Source organism: Pristis pectinata, chromosome 26 (genome assembly GCF_009764475.1).
Source record: "Pristis pectinata isolate sPriPec2 chromosome 26, sPriPec2.1.pri, whole genome shotgun sequence".
NCBI lineage: Eukaryota > Metazoa > Chordata > Chondrichthyes > Rhinopristiformes > Pristidae > Pristis > Pristis pectinata.
The window spans coordinates 21,736,868-21,760,272 of record NC_067430.1 but is presented as its reverse complement, the minus strand read 5'-3'; the positions used below and the strand labels follow the sequence as shown (position 1 = coordinate 21,760,272).

The 23,405-nt window shown below is 41.7% G+C and overlaps 1 protein-coding gene across 3 annotated transcripts in view; it reads left to right on the top strand.

Moving 5' to 3' along the window:
- The window catches only part of tp73 (tumor protein p73), a 100,491-nt gene extending 81,032 nt beyond the window's left edge, over positions 1 to 19,459 (top strand). For all 3 annotated transcript variants that reach the window (XM_052039195.1, XM_052039193.1, XM_052039194.1), the window contains 9 exons: positions 2,568 to 2,683; positions 3,726 to 3,835; positions 4,454 to 4,596; positions 5,202 to 5,290; positions 7,379 to 7,503; positions 8,420 to 8,565; positions 10,673 to 10,829; positions 11,639 to 11,732; positions 12,801 to 19,459. In XM_052039195.1, the coding sequence (XP_051895155.1) occupies positions 2,568 to 2,683; positions 3,726 to 3,835; positions 4,454 to 4,596; positions 5,202 to 5,290; positions 7,379 to 7,503; positions 8,420 to 8,565; positions 10,673 to 10,829; positions 11,639 to 11,732; positions 12,801 to 13,103 (1,283 nt within the window). In that variant the 3' untranslated portion in view covers positions 13,104 to 19,459. The remainder of the gene's footprint in view (positions 1 to 2,567; positions 2,684 to 3,725; positions 3,836 to 4,453; positions 4,597 to 5,201; positions 5,291 to 7,378; positions 7,504 to 8,419; positions 8,566 to 10,672; positions 10,830 to 11,638; positions 11,733 to 12,800) is intronic.
- The last annotated feature ends 3,946 nt before the right edge of the window (positions 19,460 to 23,405 follow it).

The window sequence follows — 23,405 nt, the reverse complement described above, 5'->3', positions numbered from 1 at the left end:
CTTAGCCGTGACATTGCTAAGCAGCACTCCAGTTGATCTTTCTATCCTTGGACTGGTGAGGAGAAAAATTAGCCAGCGTCACACTGTGTTTGTAATCCATGAGGATAGGATCACATAGAGGTTTGTCTGTTGACATGAGAAGGCTTTGGCGAGTAGGATTAAGGAAAACACCAAGGCGTTCCACACGTATGCAAAGAATAGGAGGATGACTAGAGTGACAGGAGGACCGATCAAGGATAAAAGAGGAGACATGTGCCTGGAGTTGGAAGAGGTAGGGGAGGTCCTTAATACTTTCCTTCAGTATTCACCAGTGAGGATGGCATACAACAGGCTGATACACAAGGGCATGTCAATGTGAGGAAAGAGAATGTGTTGGAACTTTTGATAAACATTGGGATAGATAAGTCACCAAGGCCAGACAGGATATATCCAAGGTTATTACGGGAAGCGAAGGAAGAGATTGCTGTGCCTTTGGTGATGATCTTTGCGTCCTCACTGGCCACAGGAGTAGTGCCGGGATAACCCTGGGAATTACAGACTGGTGATTCTTAGTTCAGTGGTGGGCAAATTACTGGAGAAGATTCTTAGAAACAGGATTTATGGGCATTTGGAGAAGCATAGGCTGACTAGGGACAGTCAGCATGACTTTGTGAGGGGCAGGTCGTGCCTCACGAGCCTGATTGAATTCTTTGAGGATGTGACAAAGCACATTGATGAAGGTAGAGCAGTGGATGTGGTGTACATGGATTTTAGTAAGGGATTTCATGAAGTTCCTTATGGAAAGCTCATTCAGAAATTCAGGAGGCATGCGATCCAGGGAAACTTGGCTGTGTGGATTCAGAATTGGCTTGCCTATAGAAGACAGAGGGTGGTGATAGATGGAGTGTAGTCTGCCTGGAGGTCAGTGACCAGTGATTTTTATAAATTATTTGGATGAGGATGTGGAAGGATGGGTTAGTAAGTTTGCTGATGATACAAAGGTTGATGGTGCAGTGGATAGTGTAGAAGGTTGCTGTGGATTACAACAGAACATTGATAGAATGCAGAGCTGGGCAGAGAAGTGGCAGATGGAGTTCAACCCGGAAAAGTGTGAAGTGATACACTTTGGGAGATTGAATTTGAAGGCAGAATACAAGGTTAATGGCAGGACTCTTAGGAGTGTGGAGGAACAGAGGGATCTTGGGGTCCATGTCCATAGATCCCTCAAGGTTGCTGTGCAGGTCAATAGGGTTGTTAAGAAGGCATATGTTGTGTTGGCCTTCATTATTCGAGGTATTGAGTTCAAGAGCCACGAGGTAATATTGCAGATCTATAGAACTCTGGTTAGACCACACTTGGAGTATTGTGTTCAGTTCTGGTCTCCTCATAAAGGGAAGGATGTGGAAGCTTTAGAGAGGGTGCAGAGGCTATTTACCAGGATGCTGCACAGATTGGAGAGCATGTCTTATGAAGATAGGTTGAGTGAGCTAGGGCTTTTCTCTTTGGAGAGGAGAGGATGAGAGGTGACTTGATAGAGATGTAGAAGATGATAAGAGGCATAGATCGAGTGGACAGTCAGAGACTTTTTCCCAGGGCAAAAATGGCTAACACAAGGGGACGTAATTTTAAGGTGATTGGAGGAAGATATCAGGGGGATGTCAGAGATAAATTTTTTACACAGAGAGTGGTGGGTGCGTGGAACACACTGCCGGCAGCGGTTGTGGGGACAGAAACATTAGGGACATTTAAGAGACTCTTAGATAGCCACATGAATGATAGAGAAATAGGGGTCTATGTGGGAGGGAAGGGTTAGACAGATATTGGAGCATGATAAAATGTCAACACAACATTGTGGGCCAAAGGTCCTGTACTGTGTTGTAGTGTCCTATGTTGTCAACCTACCATCAATCTCTGTTAGGGGACGAGCACACAGAATTGTATTGGGTGAGACAGATGAAGCCAGGGAGCATTTATGGGTCTGTATTCCAACACGAGGAGAGAAGGGAAACTTTATCTGTCCCTTAACATGAGAAGAGAAAAGTAGAATTTTGGGAGAGTGTAAGAAGGTAATTAGTTGTCTAATAACTTGTCATTGAAAGGAATTAGTTCATTATAACTCGGTCAGGACGGTCAATACCCTCATGCTATTTATTCATATTTTGTTAGCGATAGATATTAAAATGGAGTGTTATTCAAAGTTAAAGTCAGGTTTAATATCATAAGCACAAGTACATGTATGCACGGGTGCAATGAAAAACTTACTTGCAGCAGCATCACAGGCATGTAGCGTTAGAGACACAACATTCACAAGGAAATAATAAACATAAGTTATACAAAATTATAAAAGAACACAGTTAGAACAAAAAAAAGTCCATTGTAATGCAAAGTGGTCATAGTGTTGCCTTACTGAGGTAGTGATTAGGGTTGTGCAGGCTGGTTCAAGAACCAAATGGTTCTTATTCCTAATCATGTAGGATCTACAATTGTGTCATTGTTGGGTCCTTCTTTCTGAAAGAATACTCACTGGACTCTCATTAGTCAGCAAATAGTCACATTTTATAGCCTGTGTGTCACTGCCCTCCTTCCAGGCCAGTCAGCTCCTGCCAGTCACCTGATCAGGGTGGAAGGAAACAACCTCGCTCAGTACGTCGATGATGCTGTCACTGGACGACAGAGTGTCATGGTGCCATTCGAACCCCCACAGGTATGTCGCAATCTTTACACATGTCTTTAATTCTTGAGTTTATCTCCAAGCAAGTAGCATTAGACTGAATCATCGATTCACACTTTGAGATTGAAAGGTATATTTTTGACTAATGTCATCAAGTAGTGAATGAGCTCATCTGAATTCACTAAATAATGTAGGTTGTTCACAAATATTATGAATCCATGAACTACAATGATACAGAAAGACCAGGCCAACCAGTTATATTTTCCAGTAAATGTTCTGTTTGCAATTTACTAATTGGACAAATTCAGTCAACAAAATAGGTTGAATCATAGTGAGACACAGTATTGCTGAAGTATCTGTTTAAGATTAGTGAAGTTACTGTGAGCTGGTTTTAGCTGCATCTTATGTACGAAATCTCCTCAAATGATGAACTGTTAAGATTATACTGACACCTAGTGTCAAGTATGAAATGCTTATGGCTGGAATCTAAGAAACCAGTTAACCAGTCATCACTTAATTTTAGGAAAGAAAGCTAAATGAGCAAAATGTCAACATTCAACAATAGGAGGTATACCAGCTGTATTCTGAGTTATTTTAGTTATAAGTAGTATGTTTAGTATTTGTCAGTATTAAATCCTATGTATTATGGAAGGTGTCAGTTCAGAATAAGGATAGCACTAGAAACACTCAATAAGCAGCTGAACGGAGGAAATAATTTTGTTTAAAAATTCTGTAACATCATTCTGTGTTAAAGTGAGAAACTCTGGTGAAAAGATGATAATGAAGAATACCAGTGAGACTTAGACGAGAGAATGAATTAAATTTAGTAATTGACATCAAGCTTTCTTAGGCAGTCTCTCAGGGTTGAGGATGACTGCAGGAGGTAGGAAGTGGGGGAGGGGGTTCCAGAGCTTTGAGGTTGTGATTATAAAAGAATTAGAATGGAGATCTGAGATGACACTTATTTTCATTAATTTTCACTGCAGATGCTTATACTATGATGCTGATTATTGATTAGCATTGGTTGTGTATTGGTGATTGATTTATTGATTGATGATTCCTCTGGTTTGAGCAGGTTGGAACTGAGTTCACTACAATTCTCTACAACTTCATGTGTAACAGTAGCTGTGTGGGTGGAATGAATCGAAGACCCATCCTCATCATCATTACCTTGGAAACAAGAGAGTGAGTTTTGCTGTTGCCCAATTCTAATCTACGAACTATTCAGGATATAAAAAGGTACAGACTGGCTATAGAGCACAATAGTGGAGTAAATCTATCCACATTTAGAAGTTATCCCAGGCTCTCCCGCTCCATTCTACGTTACATCACAGTATATTGTCATTCTCATCCTTGCTAATATTCACTGTGCCCAAGGATCATTTTTAAACTTTATTTTATCTACAATTGTCTCAGTCGCCTCTCCAGATGGCGCCCCTTCCAAGCCCACCAGTTCTTTCGTCTGCCCCTCTTGTTCAGGTCCCATCCTTTATTCACCTTCAGCTGCCGTTCCCCCATCCTTATGAACTCCCTCCAAAAACTTCCCCACCTCCCTATCCATAATTAACACCCTTGTCAAACCCACCTCTTCAACCAGGCTTTTAATTACCTCTCCTAACCCTGCCATAAAGACTATTTAACAATTATTTTTTGTATTTAAAAATACAAACACTATTTCTCCTTTGTGGAGTGCATTGGGAAATGTTTCTACAGTAAAGACTTGGGTGTCGTTAGGGGCTGATTATAATGCTGACACTTAAGCAAATCGCACACCGAATGAACCCCTTCCATTATCTCTCTCAGTGGTCAGGTTCTTGGACGTCGGTCATTTGAGGGTCGAATCTGCGCCTGCCCAGGAAGAGATCGGAAAGCGGATGAGGATCATTACCGTGAGCAGCAGGCCATCAATGAGAGCGCAGCAAAAAACGGAAATGGTAACAAACGCAGTAAGTCTGCCGGTCTGAGCACAGAAGAGCTAGTTGGGGATGAGATGGTGGCATGTGGATAGCTGGGTGGTGGTTGTGTGGGCTGGGTTATTGTGGTGGGGCTGATGGGTGATCACAGTGTCGTGATCAAATAAATTATATTTGGTGGTTTGGTATCTCCAGATATTGCTGTCTGCTTTTCATCCTATATGGATCTCTCTTCTGTATCTTACATTGGCTGAGAGCTCAATCTGCTCTCAGTTTCACACTGACCAGAGCAGGTGTTTTTTTTCTCTTTATTTGCCTTAGAGTCCCAGCTTCTGCATACTGAGGGGTGCTTGAGGTCTCCAAATCAGAAGTGGGAATTTATGGCGCTGTGATATTCATCAGCTGATGCACACATTCTGTACATTACCATAGCATTACAATATTTTAATCACTTATACAAAACTCTAAGATACTGTCAGCAAAATGCATTATTTCAACTTACTGTGGAATGTAAATCAAATATAGCCTGAGTGTTGGACAACTTGGCCTGGTGTAATCGATGGAATTTGAAATTAAATAATTTAAGAAAGGTTGCAGTTGTGAAAATTGACTGGATGCCCTTATCTGCTGTGTTTCAGCATTCAAACAGACACCACAAGCAGCACAGGGACCCAATGCAGGCATTAAAAAAAGGAGGCATGGAGATGAGGAGTTCTTCTACGTGCCAGTGAGTATTTCCATCATTCCTTTAGCCATCTAATTACTGAGTGATATGTTGCCTTCTGCAACACATTCTTTTTCTCCTTGATTTTCTCTGCTTCCCTTTACAATACTATCAAGTCAATATCATTTCTAATGGCAGTAGAATTTCACATTTAAAGGCAGCATTTCCTAAGCAGGACTTAATTTGCCAGATGGAATATGGCACCAACTGCATCATCAAGGTGCCCATTTCTTCATACGTAGGCAACAAAGCATAGTTGGCAAACTGTAAGTTGAGCTTACATTGCTGAAGCTTGTGACCACTGCATCACCCAGTTGTTGGGTGGCTTGTGTCTGTACAGCAGTGAAAGCTGAACCATCTATCAGACACAGCATGGTAGTTGGGTCTCTGGCTGTTGTAATAAGTTACCCACCACATGAGTGCTGGGCTCATTCTTGCTTCTTGATGTTGCCTGAAAGCTTACTGCTAGACTTACCAGTGCACCAAGCATTCCATTCTCTGCACTCATTATCCTATTGTAGCCTGTGCAATCAAATTGTTCATCTGATCACACTGCTGCAGTTTGGCCTTCAGAGAACTGGTACCTCCTGATCCTTGCGGTCTGATTGACTGCATACAAATCTTGTTAAGCTGCTGTTGTAGTTGAATAGCTGACAATGTGTACAAGTTCTTAAGTGCTTACAACAGTGCAAAGTGGATGAAAGTGAGGTGGACCTATGAAAGTTCGATATGAGATACTGTTTTGCGGTATGTACCAAATTGAGAACTTGCGGGGTCAGTGGTGTAGTTGTTGAGATGTGCATTTGAAGACAAATTCAAAGGCTTTGATCATATAATTTTTGTGCTACTAAACAAATCCTCTGGGCCTGACGTTTGGTACTTTCTGCCAAGGCTAACTTGTTCCATGGTCTTCAGAAAATTTGTCCCCAGGATACAGATCATTCCTTTTAACGAAGGCTTCCAGTTCAGTTTTGGATTAACTTGAAGCACGCTTTCTCCATTGTTGTATCTTTACAGATTTTTCTTAAAATGTGTTCCTCAATTACCTCCCCCAGGTAGAATGCATCTCCCCATCAGTAGGACACGCTGACTTCAAGTGATGTTAGTCTTTCATCATTTTGAACCCCATGCAGAGCTAAGAACTCAACAGTGCAGTTAACATCTATACTCTGCAGTCATAATTAGTAGGCAGGATAAACTTGATGTGCTGTCTACATTAGAGGCAGTACATTGATTCCACATCATGATCCTCAATTCCTTTGTCAGGCGCTCTTGCATTTAGCTTATGCATTGTCAAAGGGACATTTTCCAGTTCCCAGTGTTAGTATCAGGCATTTCTCAGGTCAGGAATAGAATGGATTCATTCTTTAATATGCCTTGTTCCCATTCTCAGAAGAGCATTCCTATTGCAACAGCTTGAAAATTCTGGTCCCCAGACCTTCTATCCTCAAGGCTTTACAAACTGTGATTACTAGTTAAGTGCCAATTAGTGCACCAGTATCAAAGTTGTTTGTGTAATTAGCCCAAGGTTATTACGAGAGAATCACAGATGTCGCCTAGTCATGGAAAAGGATTCAGCAAGTCACATACCTGTCACCTTGGGAAAACAGCATACATATTGTGTCCCTTGCAAATTTTCTGTTCTGGGACTCAGTAACAATATTATAAATCCTATAATTTAGTCCCAGTTCTTAAGCGTTTTTTCAATCTGTAAAAGAATCAAAGTGCTATGATTTTGAAGGTTGCCTATTCTTTTCCAGCTTTCCTTCAGTAGTATGAATTGCATCTACAATTTTAATTCCCTCAGTACAACTAAACTCTGCTGGTTAAATGACTTCAACCTTGGCTGTGGTTAGAGTGGGTGTTGCATTTAGTTTCAGGCAGCCAAGGGGAAACATGAGCCAAGATTTTCTCCTCTTATCCAGTGATTTCCCATTGAAAACCATGCTTGGATGAGGACAGGGATTAATCTGACATTGCTGCCTGGCTAATGGTAGATGGGAGAAAATTGGAGCAAAGTAAACAGAAAATAAAACCTTTTCCTTAGAACTGCAATGGTAATATGTACGATATCTTGATATTTTCTCACAGGTTCGAGGACGAGAGAATTTTGAAATCCTCATGAAGATCAAGGAGAGCCTGGAGCTGATGGAATTGGTACCTCAGCAGCTTGTTGATTCATACCGGCAGCAGCAACAGCAATTGCTGCAGCGCCAGTGAGTACCCACACTCGTAACATTCTTTGCTTACTGTTACTGTGCCATTGATTATAGAGCAAAGCAGCATGGAAACAGGCCCTTCAGTCCATTGAGTCCACACTGCCATCAGGCACCCATTTATACTAATCCTACACCAATCCCATTTTATTCTCTCTACAACATCCCCAGATTCCAGCACTCACTCACACACTAGGGGCAATTTAAAGTGGCTAATCCACACGTATTTGGGATGTGGGAGGAAACTGGAGGAAACCCATGCAGTCACAGGAAGAACGTGCAAACTCCACACAGATCTCAGCAGAGGTGCTTTCTAAAATTTCCCTCCCTCCTTAACTTTCATTCCCAAATCTCCCTCATAACCCTACACTCTCACTTGCTGAAGAAAATCCATTTGAAGGAGGCACCTCCTTGCTAACTTTGATGGTCAGGCAGCAGAATCCATTTTTGTTGTGAGGCACTACCATTTGTCAGTTTTTCCTCACACAAAATAAAAAAAATCCCACGTGGTTGTGAGAGACTGGGTATGATTACTCACTGAATCACTGCCCCACAGTTGTGTGCAATGTAGCCAAACCCAGAATGAGTCATTAGAACAGTCAAGGATGAGAATAAGTGTGTTTAGTTAACACATACCCATCCAAAATGGAATAGCATAATGACAGTTATTATGAATCACCTTCAGGACTGGTAGCTGCTGTGGTTATATGTCTTTTGCTAGTTTGTTATAACATAAAAATTGAACCTGGGACCTTCCCACTCCCTGCAGTCCTCTATCATACTCCGCTTTTTGTACAGGTTTATTGAGCGCATATGTAACAAAAGTCAGATTGCCGTGCCTGTACAATGAATGAAGTGAATTTTCTTTGGTAATACTGCGAACTATTCTAAATTATTCTTATTTTGTTTTGAGCAGACAGCAGGCTTCATCTTCCTATGGCACAGTGATACCCCCCACAAACAAGGTACCCAATATGATGAACAAACTGCCCTCTGTCAACCAGCTGGTAGGACAGCCTTCCCAGCACAGCCCAAGTACCTCAGCCACCCATGGACACATTGGTAAGTTGGCATGAGCACGTCTACTCTGCATCTTGTTTTAATGATCAGCATTTCTTGGGAATGGAATATTTATCCTTTTCCATCCCTTCAGTCCTAGAACTTATCCTGCACAGCCCAACATTGTTCTTCAGCACTGACTCTACACATCAGCCAGCTCAGTGTTCCCAGCATTTACAGTTTGTCAATTTTCATTTTTAGTGTTCTCTGTTTTATCTATATGTTGTCACATTTTGATTCATTTTATTGTGACAACCAAATCACAGAGCAAGCTTTAAAGAGATGAAACAACTTGCATTAAATACGTATTTAGGAGTGTGGAATGACTGAGAAAGTAAGGAGTGTCACAGTTGTGACCTCCATTCAGTTGTCCTTGCAGAGTTACTCTGTTGCTTTGTCTTAATCATGGATGAGATCATCTCTGTCCCATTCCTTATTTCACTCCTTTCCTACATAACCTTATCCCCTTTCAACTCAGCCTACTACTGCATCTGTATCTGGGATAAAACTCTCTCCAAGTCAGTCAGAACTGCACCCAACTAACAGTCAAGCCTTTACTCTTCCATTCAAAGCAGTGCTTCTACATTTTTCGATCTTTTCAACCACTTTATCTCATCCCATCCAACATATTTCATCAGGTCTGGTGTCCATATTCACCAAGTCCACTGTAGCAAATTATATTTGATGCATGGTGGGTTTAGTTATTTATCACTGGATTTGTCACCTCATCACACATCATTAAACCCCACTCTCCTCTGCCAGACTGCCAGCACTCCAGATCATCCTGGAGAGCACTGATGACACTTTGCTTCTTTATTCTGCAACAGATAATCTCCTTACTCAGTTTCCATTCTTGGCCCATTGTCACAATGCCATTCCCACCCTTAGCCACTGTCTCAAATGGAACCAGACAGTCACCAATCTCAGCATCTTATTCAGCTCCAGACTGAACTTCTAGTCCTGCTGCAGAGGCTTGGAGGACCTGAGATATTTGAGGGTTGAATGAAGCAAAAGAGGAAGAACAGAAGTTGTAGTTTTATAGTAAAATTTGGAAAAGGTTACAACAGAGAGTGATAATCATTCAGTGAAGGAGCACCCTTCAAAACTTGGCCTTTTTACTCCGTGTACAATTAGAACCTAGCATTGTGAACTTGACAGTCTCCTTCGTACACAGGAAAGTGATTCCTCAACATGGTGCATTTAACACGTGCACACGAGGGATTTCATAAGATGCAGTTCCTCAGTCACAGGATCACCTCTAACATTTATTCTGCAAGGATATTTAGGTACTTTTATTAAAAATACTGGACTGGAAATTGTAATGCACCATTAGAGGCAAGTGTGCCAACAACCACTGGGGCGTGGCAATCAGAAGATTGGAGCAGGTAGAGGGAGCGGGTGGCAAACACAGATCAGATCTGACTGGAGCAGAAGTGACGGTCAAAGGGTTAGGGCTGGAGGAGGGTGGTAAGTGCTGGGCTGGATGCAACTAAGGATCAGGTAGATGCCGCTGAGATTTGGGGATCTGGGAGCATCAGAGGGTTGGAATGGTTTAGGGACTGAGGTCTTGGCTGTGAGATAGGTGTAGGGATGAGATGGGTGGAGGAGGCATTTGGTAGTATCAAGGTGTGAGCCCAAGGTTAGAACTTCACCTTGGTGGACCACTGTGCAATGGAAACATGATTATTTTGGGAGTGACTGAGAATAGTTAAGCCTTGGACACATGGACTAATTTGAGGTGTTGCACAAGGAATGCTGTCATGATACATCTGACGTTGAAAACATGTCAGGCAGGCAAGTGTATCTTACAGAGGTGAGTGTCTAGTAAAATTTCCAGAGTGATTCAGAATGACAAAATAGTTATTGTTATGTTTTACAATTGTGTAGCAACTGCATTTTCAACACCAAAATAAGCAGCACTACTTAACCACACGTCTAAGCATCAATTTTCTATTTCAGTGTTCTGAAGAGCAGAATGAAGTACCTTTTGCATCTGCAACCTGAACAACTTGCCAGTGTTACCAATTAATACACAGACCAAAGACTATGAAGATGATGATTGAATTTGGACATTGTCCTCAAACTGATGCAACTGTGCTTTCTCATACAGGGCCAACTATAATGAACAACCACCATCATCACCACCATCATCATGTACCAACCAATGGAAACATGAATGGAGGAAATTCCTCTCAGTCAGCAGGCATGGGGCCCGCTTCACACTGCACCCCGCCCCCACCCTACAATGCAGACCCTGCTCTAGTCAGGTAAGTTATCTCCTCTGTCACACCACATATCTCCCATGGTAAACCAGACAATGTCATGTGTACAATTCTTTGCTGAATGGATATCATGTAATGAGCATGTAATCTCAAGTCACCTGGGTTTGCTCAGTGATGTAACCATAGTTTTCTCTTTTCATTTTTCTTGGAAAAACAGATATAGCTCTCGCAGTCACTCAGCATTTTGATCCAATGAGTAGCTCAGCAAGTTAGGCCTTTGGTCCAATACTTGATCTGCTCTGTTAGCCGATCCCAGCCAGTGCAGCAGTGGTGCTGATTTAGATGGCCTTGAGACCTCCCCCATTCAGGAAGGGGAGAGGGCTATTGGGTCTCTCCCTCCTGCTCTTTAATCAATAACTCTTGCTGGAAACAGATCACATGCAGGTGGTGAGTGAGGACACAATCAGTTTTGGCTGTGATGTCCGTAAAGGTCAAGCCCGCCAACATTCACTGTTATGGATTGAAGGTGAATAAAATCACATTGGAAGAGGCATCAGAAGGTGACTGGCAGCAGTGGAAATGTCTGAGTCAACAGGGGTGGTTGGATCAGTAAGAATAACTAATGTGGGTACTGGTTGGGTAGGTATCATCACCTAAGGTGCCCGATCCATTTAGTAGTAATCAGTAATCTGTAATATTTTCAATAAACCCTTATTATTCTCTGCTAAATTAAATTGCATTGTTTCTGGTCAGCCCATTCAACTCAATAAACCTGTAGTTTCCTAGTCAGCCTCTTCCTCTGAGGCCAGTTTTCAATTTTATGACTGTTGTATTTATTGAATTTTCTTTCATAGTTTTTTAACAGGTCTGGGCTGCCCTAACTGTCTGGAATATTTCACCTCACAAGGGCTGCAGACTATGTACCACTTGCAGAACCTTTCCATGGAGGTACTATTTACAAATACTTGTGTGTTATAAATGGAGAGAATGACAGCTGGGGCCCTTCCTTTCTGAAAAGTAATACATTTCACAGTGTAGAGGGTGCTGTGTGGGTTGGGGGGGGATACCATTTTTTCCCCCTCAGAAGGCTCCATGCCTGAGTCTTTAATCCAACCCACACCTGTTTGGTGAAGTATGTTGTCAAGGATTCCTAACACGAGAGAGTAACTCCAAAGTGATTCAATCCTTGTCCAAAATGCACACAGTTCAGCAGAGGAACACTGGACAGCAATCAGGAGCAGGAGTCCCCATTCCTGAAGTTCGTTCTCCCACCACCACCTCTATATTGCTGAGATCAGTTAATCCAACACAGGTTGGTAACCAGATTCAGAGTATTTTGGCTTTTATGGTCAGGTACACACTATGTTTACCACCAAACTGTGAGAGAGCTCTGGTCTCATTAGAACAATTTTTGGCCCATCTATTGTAAATAAGCCATGTTCTACTTCTCCAGATTTTGTGTTTGTGTTTTGTTTTGTCTCCATTTTTCTGTTCCCTTTCCAGTAGTATTCTCCAGAGCAGGACAGTTGTATGGCAATTTGGGAGATATCCCAGAGCACTGTACTAATGACCACCCCCCCCCCCCCCCCCCCCCCCCCCAATATCACCTCCTCGTCAGGTTTTTTTCTGTGAGGATCTGGAAGAAGCCCAATTAGTGAAGCCAGTCTGTCTCTAGCGACATCCCATGTCAGGGGTCAGGTGCATGGATGTCCCTGCTTGACATCCAGCCTCTGGTCGGTTGCTTCATGTGTAGATCTAGGCAGTGAATGTTGGCAGATTACCCAACCACGGTGATATCACTCCATCGGGTCCCATCCTCACCCACACTTTCCAGCAGGAGTCTTCTGTTTCAGCTTGTTCTGTGTCGTGTGAAGGCTCATCATCACCTACTCAGGTCAACTAGGAATGGGCAATAAGTGCCAGCCTTGCCTGTGATACCCAGAAGCTGAGAATGAATTAGAAACATTCTGGTACACTCTATTGTACAGCCTTTTAACATGTCCTCTTCTTCATTAGGATCTTGGAGCATTAAAGATTCCAGACCAGTACAGACTTCTGATTTGGAGAGGGCTTCAGGAGTTCAAACAGGGGCATGACTATAGCTCACAACAGCTGATCAGATCCAGCAACAACACCGCCACAATCAGTGGAGAGCTTCAACGTCAGCGGGTGATGGAGGCTGTCCACTTCCGAGTGCGTCACACCATCACCATCCCAAACCGGGGCGACGACTGGGGAGACTTTGGCTTCGACTTGCCTGACTGCAAGACGCGAAAACCGTCAATCAAAGAGGAGTTTACTGAGAGTGAGCTAAATTAAACACAGGGAAGGGAAAAGCAAGGAGAAAGGAATCTCTGCAGCATCTCATGTTGCTGAAAGCACTGACTGTTGTAAAATAAGCTGAGGGAGGCTGGACTATGTGCTCCAACTGACCATTCCTGCTGTAGTGCTACAAACATTGTCCCTGGTTGCTCCACACCCAGGCAGGTTGAATACTTTGCAGAACAGAGGGGTTTGCTTATCAGTCAAATGTGGGGTCACCTCACAGCTATTCTTCTTGGAGTTAACCTGAATACTAAATGTTTTTTGTTCTTCTTTCACATTGCCCCTCTGTCTTCAGATCACTGTTTCCAGTCAGACAATATTCCCTCACCTATCACCACACTCCATCAATCCATGATTACGGGTCTGCGATGCTTCTTGTTCACTCGGAGCAGAGCATCTGTCACATTCCTCCTCATGCTCTGTCCATCTGTTACTGTGCACAGCTCATACTTTGCTGAACTGCCAAAAATATTTCTGAACATTCAACAGGCCTGTTAGCACACTACTGACTGCAAGAGGGGAGCGGTCTGGCTGCACTCCATACTTCCTGTGTATTTATATATTTGTTGATTTCCACAACTGACAATTTAGTTGCTTCTTGACGTTACAGGAAATCTTTGCTGATGAGAACAAAATGTGTATTGAAATATAATGGCTACTTGAACAGAAAGCCTTTCAGCTACAGTGCAGTTCTCCCCTTCCTCAAGGGGCTCCAGTCTTAATACACATGGAAATAGTCTTAGAGGTACCCCAAAGGTTGACAGATGAGCAAAAAAAAAGGATGGGGTGGGGGGTTAGGCCTTCACTGTGGGTGTACTGTTAAAACTAAGGACTTCTGTTTCATCGAGAGAGGAGTTTGATGGCTCACTAGATTATGGTAACTCTACAACTCTTGCAGTTTTATTTTTAAAAAATGAAAATGCTGTGAATATACAGCAGGTCCATAAGAATTTATGAAGAGAGAGGCCAGATTAATGCTTCATGTAGAAGTAGAAACTGGAATAAAAGGGGCCATTTAAACAGGTTCCAAAGATTTCAATATTTCTCATGAGTATTTGTTGTTTTGCCAAAAAATACATCCATTGTTTCTAATTGGTTTGCATTTCTATATCATTCCATCTGCAAAAATTAAATGTATTATATAAAGTGTTAATCTCAATACAATCCACTTTCTTAAAATGGCTCCCTGATCTTCCAGTTCCTACAGTTTACACCAGAAACGTTAAACTGTCTCTCCTCTCGCCCACTTGAGTTTAGATTGAGCCAGGCTGACAGAGACCAATGTGATGTCTTTGGAGCAGATTGTACCATGTTAGCTCTTGTCCCAATCCAGGGCAGACAGTCAGCGGAGAAGCAAGCTAGGAGGAGTTTAAAATTGCCTGTCAGTTTGCTATTGCTTGTTATTGCTTTAGTCCAAAAGGAATTGCTACTGTTTAGTATTCCATTCAATCCTGAGCTAACCATTAAACACATCAGTCCGTCCTCCAACCTGTCCTTTACCTGTTCAACCTCCTGCTGTGTTCATCACACACACGTTGCTGAAACTTTCATCTGCACCTTTCATACCGTCACATTCGACTCCTCCAGCTCTCTTCACCAGCCTTGCTAAGCTCTGCCCTATTCAAACATCAGACCTCCATCCCAATCCATATTAAATCCTGATCATCCAGAACCCCTGTCCTCTGTAGATGAGAACAGGTTGCTGTCCGTCCAAGCACTATTTCAAAATACCTGCCCTTCAAGGACCATGGGTCCAGACTTGGGAAGCTCATCCTAGATCAATACATCTTGAGCTGAAACTTGTTTCTTTAAACTGATCTTCAAGCCCTTCCCAACCCTACTCTGAAGCCATACTCAGTGTTTAATCTTCCTCCACTCAGTGAATCATGTTTGGATGGTCCATTAAGTTAAATGCATGTGATACTTGTTCTTTAACAATGGAGAGGCAGGGCCTATTTTTAATGTGTAATCAATAGGGACTACTCAGTTTAAAATAATTTATTGATGCAACAGGAAACTACACCCAATAGAAAAAGCACACAAACACCAGCATTCTAACTTGGCTTCACGTGAACCATTACCTGATTCCCACAGCCATTTCATTACGTTGTTCATAGAAATATTACGTATCATTGCAAACGTGACACATAAACTATGCCCTAGAGTAGCTCTTGAATCCCCAAGTTAATTTGTAATTCTAGACTTGGCTAAGACTTCTACCTAATAAAGAAAATCCTCATTTTGAAAGATCTGTAAGCATCACATTTGGGAATCCCTTGAAAGGCAGTACCCACTGTGAAAAAGGTAGCTCTGACATGAGTTAATGGCAGCTCTAGTGTAATCACTGGAGAGACTCCATGATGTATCAGATGGCTGATGGGGAGGAATCATACCTATAAGCAGTCAAGAGGATGCATGCATCTGTAATTTTCTACGGCCAAGTGCACATTAACTTGTATTGATGAAGTTGCATTTCAATTATGTTATGCCCATTGGAACGTGCTTTGGCAGAGGACTGTCATTGCAGAAAAGACATACAAAAAGACCTGAAAAGCAAAAAAACTGTTGTCTCTAGAAAGCTGGAGTTAAAGCAGAAATGCAGGAAATACTCAGCAGGTCAGGCAGCATCTGCAGAGAGAAACAGAGTTAATGTTTCAGGTCAATAAACTTTCATCAGATGAACAGTCATTGATTTGAAAAATTAATTCTTCCTCCACAGTTACTGGCAGACCTGTTAGAAAATCACAAAATATCCAGCATTTTATGCTTTTATACAGAGACTCACTGCACCGTCGACCAGTTACTGACCCCCAGCTCTTTCCTTCCTTCCGCTTTCAGTCCCAGCCTATTTCCAGGTCAAATCATTTCAGGTATTTTAATGCATGTTAATTTCTTTTTAATTGAAATTCTTTAATTGCGAGCTCTTGAGCAAAATTTTACCAAGACTTTCACTGAAAGTGTGTTGTTCCATCTGTTTTTAAACAATGTGTAAATATATATATATATTTTTTCCTTTTGGATGTATTTTGTGATCTACACACCTTGCAGGGCAAGGCAATTCTACCCCAACGAACTAATGGAAGAAAAATTCCTCAAGCCATCTGTAGCAGATGCAGTCGAGTTTATAGCATTTAGTGCTGCGGTGTTGCATTTAGAGCCAGTGGCTATTGCTTCTGTCCTATTGTGGAAAAGACTGAGCTCCTGGAAGCATTATTCATTCTTTCTCAGATGAAAAACAGGGCAAACGAAGGCTGGTACGACCAGAGGGTGCTGAAAGTTCACACTGCAGGGAGACAAATGATCGTCTTTTTTTTGTTTCTTTGAGATGTTGACCAAGTTATTTTCAGAACGGGCAGCCCCATTAGAAGAAAAAGGTTGAGGGGATTGGTGGGGCACGAGGTGGAGAGAACACCTGGCTTCAAGTTCTGGTCTTCACTTTGTCACTGGGTAAAATTCAGAGGATCAGTGCTCCACCTCCATGTAGATAGGTGAAAATTGAGGAGAGGAACATTGGTTCATGTATTTTTTTTTAAATCACACAATCTCGTTTTGGCAGTTAGAAACTTCCTGACTTAATCCCAAACAGTGCAGTCAGTACCAGGTGGTGGCAGGCTGGCTTTAGAGACCTCCACAACTCTGGCTTGACCAGTTGCAAACATAATGTGGAGCACAGAGGCTTTCTTTTCAAAGTGTAATTCAGGTTCTGGTCCACCTTCTGGGTAAAAGTTGACAACGGAGCCACCTCCAACAGCAAGGTGCCCAACCGTATTCCATCAGATGACCAACTGATGTGGCCAATCAGGTAACTTTACCCTCCTCTTTGCTCTCCACACTTCTCTGGTAGTTTTGCAATTAATATAAGTGTTCAAAGAACATTTTTTTAAATGCCTTTTAAAGCCCTGGTTATTATTAATTGAATCACGATGGCAGCCAGGAGATTAATCTTTATTTCACTGATATTCCAGGTTAATTCTAGAGGGTTTAGCAATCCTATTACTCCAGCAGGCACAGTGTCTGGAATTGGCAGAAGATTTAAAAAGGGAAGGGTGGAGGATAAATCACAAAACTAATGAGGTTATCTTTCAACAATAGACAAGCTTGGGACAGAAATTTGGAAACTCTTTATAAAATGTGTGTGAAATCTTACCCATAACCTTATAATGATTTTTTTTAAGACTGCAATGCATCAGAGATAATTAATTTTCCCCTTCCTCATTTAAGAGTCTGTGCTGTTGGAATATTCTGCATCAGATTGATTATGGTGGGCAGCACTGGTATTGTACAGTTACATTGTGGTGACCTTGAGATTCAAGTTCCTCCGTGCACCCTTTATACCCACATGGTTAACAAGTCCCAGTTAAATTTCCACTGCACTATTTCAATGCAGTTAGTGACCCACTTGCTGTGAAAATGTTGCCTGATGCACCACAAGGAACAGATTGAGCCAGTTAATCTGACAGCCATTCACAAGGTCTGTTATTACAAACAAAACCCAAGGAGCTTGTGTTTGCTTCAGCTCAAAGCAACTGGCAAGGCAGAGTTTCAGGAATTAATTTCCCATTCCCATAAAAATATTGTAACAAAAGGAATTTTAATCAGTTTATTATAAGGTGGAATTTTACCTTGGCACACAGCAAATGGATGTGGGTGCAAACGATGGCAGGAATGTTGCCGTTCCATTCCCCTGCCGTCCAACTGACTGATAAGACCAGGTGTTGCAAGGTCTGCTAAACCCTAACACAAAAAGACTTTGCACCCACTTCAGCCCCAGTTTTCCCCTGGACTACCCACCAGAGAATCAAACACACAATTCCCTGTTGAAGACATATCTACCAATGGATGGGTGGCATTGATTTATTCTCAAAGTTGTGAGTAAATACATAGTTTTTAAAAAAAAAATCAGTCACATTCTCACCCTTTTTTTTCCTCCCCATCTGTCTGAAGGGTGCTGACTTCAGGGACCCATTTTTCACCTGTACCTCTGATTCAATAGGTGATCCTCTATTAGATCAGACAGTGAGTGCCAATAAGTCATTCAACTGCAGACTGCATCACCAATGAGCTACTGCTGCTTGGTGATATCTGTATACATGCAGTCTCCAGCTGGGACCACTAAACAGGCAATTCTGGTTGATTTTCTTATCACCAATGACATAAATGGTCCTCAACTGATTACAATTTATCCTGGAGATTACATGGTCCATGTGTTAAGAATTTAAGGCAGGATTAGACCATCTGGTCCCCTCAGGGTAAATTGGTAATTGGTTTATTATTGTCACATGTACCAAGGTACAATGAAAAACTGTTTTGCATGCCATTCAATAATATCTGGCTGCTCTGACCTTGGTACCACTTTCCTGCCTGTTTTCCCATTCGCCTTGATTCACCTCTGGACTCAACATCTCAGCCTTGAATGCATTCAGTAATTCTCTTTGTAGAGAATTCTAAAGATTCATGATCCTTTTTGAGAGAAGAAGATTCTTCATTTTAAATTGGTTGTCCCTTATTCCACAACTACACCCCCTTGTTTGAGATTCTCCCAACAAGAGAAAATTTCCTTTCAATATCTGCCTTGTTCCATTTAGATTACGTTTCGTTCTTCTAAATGCCAAGGCTCCACCTTTTGTCATGCCAGGAATCATCCTCTATCCACCAAAGACACTTCAAGAGGATGCAATCTCTGCCCCAATCAGGAATTGAATAGCTCCCTCTTGGAGATGAAAAGGCTCTGCATCCATCCCACCCAACCCACTGACCAGAACCTGGTTAGGCTCCAGCACTATGACTCACTCTGTGGTCCTCATCTTCAAACTCAATTGCTAAACAACCATCACATTTGGTATTATGAAATTAGCCTCCCCATCATTCATTGTCTGAACTCACACAGAAATAGGCAAGGCACACTGGTGCACTTTTTCCAGCATAGAATTTGGGGAGGGGTGGGGGGAATGAAAAAAATGCCCATTTCTTTCTGGATTTTTTTTAAGACACAGAAATCCAACAGCAATCAGTACCCAGAAATAATATGCAACTTTTTTTTTAGTGATCTCACAATTCTAGGAGCTCTTTCTCAGTCATAATCTGGTGGACACACTGTAAAATTACATTTTGGGCACTTGTGTGACCCCACACCTCTGAATAGTAGCAATTTAAAGCACTTTATTGCTTTAAATGTTAAAGAATTTAAAAAATAGTTTCAATGTCAACTAATGCTTTTTAAGCCAGTATTAATTGTTACCTTATACTCCAAACCAGTTGTAATTGTGTAGTTTTTTTTATTATTTGTAATGTATCCTTTGAAATTATGTCTTAAGATGTTTTGTATCACAATAAAGCACATGGATCCTGTACTTTGTGACACAGTCTATAATTATTCCAGAATTTCTATTCAGTTGCTCGCTCTCCTGGATGACAATTTCAAAGTAATTTTAAATATTCAGTAATTCTAAGAGAATAGATATGTTCTTTGCAGTGACCAACATCAACATCATCACTAAAATAATTTGACTTGTCACATTGCTTGTCGTGGACTTGCTGTGTACGCGGGGGCAATGCCCTACAAGTGACAACCTTCAAAAATACTTCATTGACACCAAGTACATTAGAACAACTGGTGGGTATGAAAGGAGCTCGGTCATATCACATGCTTTACTCACATACTCAAAATAAACACGTGGGTCTTTGAAGATAGATAGATTTCCTATTCAGGCATATTTTAGAGCCAGGTTAGATGCAAATTAACCACCACCCACACCGCCCCCCAATTCTGCCCTAACAGATTTCCAAAACAAAAACAGCTGTATACTGCAACGTTGCTGTAGATTTCATTTTGAACACTGACCACCAGGTGCTTCTATGTCTGCATGAGGTTTTTTTTTAAGTAAGTAACGTGGGCTCATCTTGTGCCAAAATTGTGTAAAACACCTTTCACACAGAATCTGCATATGCAACGGTCTTTCACTCATAGTGGATTAAATCTAGATTTCAGTGTGCCAGTGCTATTTTTAGAAACGTTCAAAATTCAAGACCTCAAACGTCAAGAAAGACATCAAGCTCATAGTCTACCAAGTAACAGTGATCCACACTCATATTGTAAGCACCTCAAAGCATTGGATTACTATCAACACCTCCACATATCTCCTGGTAGGATAAGCAAATCAACATCAGCATACTGTCCCGGGTCAGATTCCCCACCACAGAGGCACTGATTACCAGCTGGAATGGATGGGCCAGATCATTCCGATGCCCAACATCAGACTCCCAAAACAAGCAGTTTAATCTGAGCTACATCATGGCAAGCATTTTCTGGGGCAGAGAAAACTTCAAGACTGATCCACTTCAAAGATGTTCTCAAAACCCAAGAAGAAATATAACGTTTTCAATAGCTCCTGGAACCCCTACCTGAGATTGCTCAAAGTAGCAAAGAGGCATCCAGGAAGGTATTGAACACTTTTGAGTCTCTCCAAAAAGGAACACATGGAAGGCTAACATAAGCAGCTGAAAGAACCTGTGAAAACCCAATCAACCCAGCCACCCGATCGAGGTCCCCGCCTCTCCTGTGCCCGTGTCTACAGATTCTGCACAGAACCCACCAGTCACCCACAAAGTTGGGTGGAAGCAAATTATCTTCAATTTTCAGAGACAAAACATACAGTCCAGAATTTTTCACCCCAAATGCTTTTATTTGTAAAACTAATTTTGCAAAATTTAACAGATAGTTGGCTAAAGTAAAATGATGCACATATTGTTAAATCACACCTGAAAACTATTGGAACATAAAGAAAATGTTTCTCTCTCTCTGTCTCAGAGACATATCTGGGAATGACTAAGCACAAAATATAAAACAAGGAAACTTCTGAAGTGCATAGTTGTTACTGGTCCACACAAGGATCATTGATAATGAATTCAATGACATCATTAATGACTTCATTAAAAGGATCATTGACCTGAAATGACAACCATTTCTTTCTCCACAGATGCTGCCTAAGCTTCTGAATAATTCCAGCACAGCCTTTATTTCAGATTTCCAGCATCTTGTTTTTGCTTCACAGCTTCTGAAGATGTTTTGCAAAAAACAGTTTAAAGATTGTTAAAAAAAAGTGAAATTTTGCTGCTGTATTTAATGACATCAATGGTATGAAACTGCAGGCTTGTTTTTAAGAAAATATGGAGTTATTATACTCATTTGGGAATTACAATCCTCTAAATTTCTTTTGCTTTCTCGTTCCATAAACATTGGTTCATCACTCCTACCGGATGTTCTTCCAAGCTTAATTTTAGATAATGACTAAGAAAATTATTTAATCACATTATGAGCAAGTAGCATTGCAAACAGCCCCAATAATGTCCTTGTCTGTACCATAGCACTCTATACTGGTAGTGACCTGTTTGTGATTGGGGGTTGATTGTGTTAAACCGCCTGAGACTAGTTAACTTGGTACAAACTGAAACTTGAGACAGGACTTGTGTTTGTTTCAATTAACTGATTACACCCATTTACAATATTATTTGGCTTTCTGAAACAGTGTTACCATTCTGAAATCACGTACTTAGGAACCCAACTACAATACAGCATGTATCCCTATCACTTCAGACACTGCCTACCTCAGAGTGTTGCTGTAATTCAGAAGCCTATAGGTGTCAGGGAAGGGGCAAATGAACCACACATCTGCATTATAAGCCCATGAGATGGGAGTGAAGATGTGATCTAAAGCATTAGGATACCAGGTGAAGTGCTACCTAATAAACTTTTCCATCTTTAAAATCCTGGAAAGTTATCTTACCCCTCTGGGCTTCAGGTTAGATACAACACAGACCACTTGATCAGAGCCCTTTTTGACTCCTGGACTGAAATGCATCAGTGTAGGGCAGGTACAGCAAAGAATTGTGTTCAATAGACAGTACGAGTAAAATAACTTTGCTCCCCTGGATGTGAAATAGGACCTTATTTTAACCATGGCTAAGTAATGACATCAGTGGTGCTCTTCCAAACGAGGACAAATGGGACTGACTGCACTTGGGGGACACAAGTGCCACCCTACTGCTCTGTTAAAGTAGACCTACTATAAAATGCATTTTCATAAAATCATAATGTTCCACAGATGAAGAACAGTTAATCCACCATTCCTGTTATCAGTCAAAGTGATCTGTAGAAAGAGGCTGGTGCAAAAATTCTGCATGAAAGCAATGCTTTCATTATAACCAATGCATGACCCACACTGAAGCTTGGGAATATTTGATGCCGAAGGTAGAAAATTGTTTCACTGGATTCAATACTCATCAAAAGCTTTGCCAGGAAGTTACACAAAACATGAACTCCAGTGTCCCAAGGTTCAGCCGACAAGTTCATCAGCACAATGAACAGTAGGCCACGTACTCAGAGCCGTTTGATTTGGATCCTGGCCTTTTCTTACAGTGTGACAGCTGGCACTCCATTCAATGTTGTCAAGGAGGCAGCAGACAGCATGGAAAACAACAAAAAGCTCTCAGAAGACAGCAAAACCTGCTGAAAACACATGGTCAAACATGTAACGTTCTAGGTACCAACATGGGAGGGGTGTATGCGTCTGGTAGGAAAAGGGACTTCTGGCTACAACTTCCAAATCTGCAGATGAATGCAGATGACACCAAACTTGGCAGTGTAGTGGACTGCATGGAAGATATGATAGACTTCAACATATATAGACAGGCTGGTGGAACAACACAGGTGGCAGATGAAAATTCAGAAAATGCTGTACTCAGCAGGTCAGGCAAACCTGTGAAGAGAGAAGCCCATTCAACCTTTCAGGTTAAACAGAGAACAGCACAGGAACAGGCCCTTCAGCCCACAATGCTGTGTCAATCTAATTAAGCTAATGATGCCAAATTAAACTAATGTCTTCTGCCTGCACATTGTCCATATCCCTCCATTCTCTGTGCATTCATAGAGCACTTACAGCACATAAATAGGCCCTTTGGCCCATATAATCCATGTCCACTCTATCCAGGCCTTTCAATATTTGGTTAGTTTCAGAGATCCCCCCCTCATCCTTCTAAACTCCAGTGAGTACAGGCCCAGACCCATCAAACACTCCTCACACATTAACCTTTTCATTCCCGGGATCATTCTTATAAACCTCCTCTGGACCCTCTCCAATGCCAGCACATCCTTCCTTAGATACGGTGCCCAAAACTGCTCACAATACTCTAAATGTGCTCTGACCAATGCATTATAAAGCCTCAGCATTACATCCTTGCTTTTATATTCTAACATTGCATTTGCCTTCCTTACTACTGACTCAACCTGCAAGTTAACCT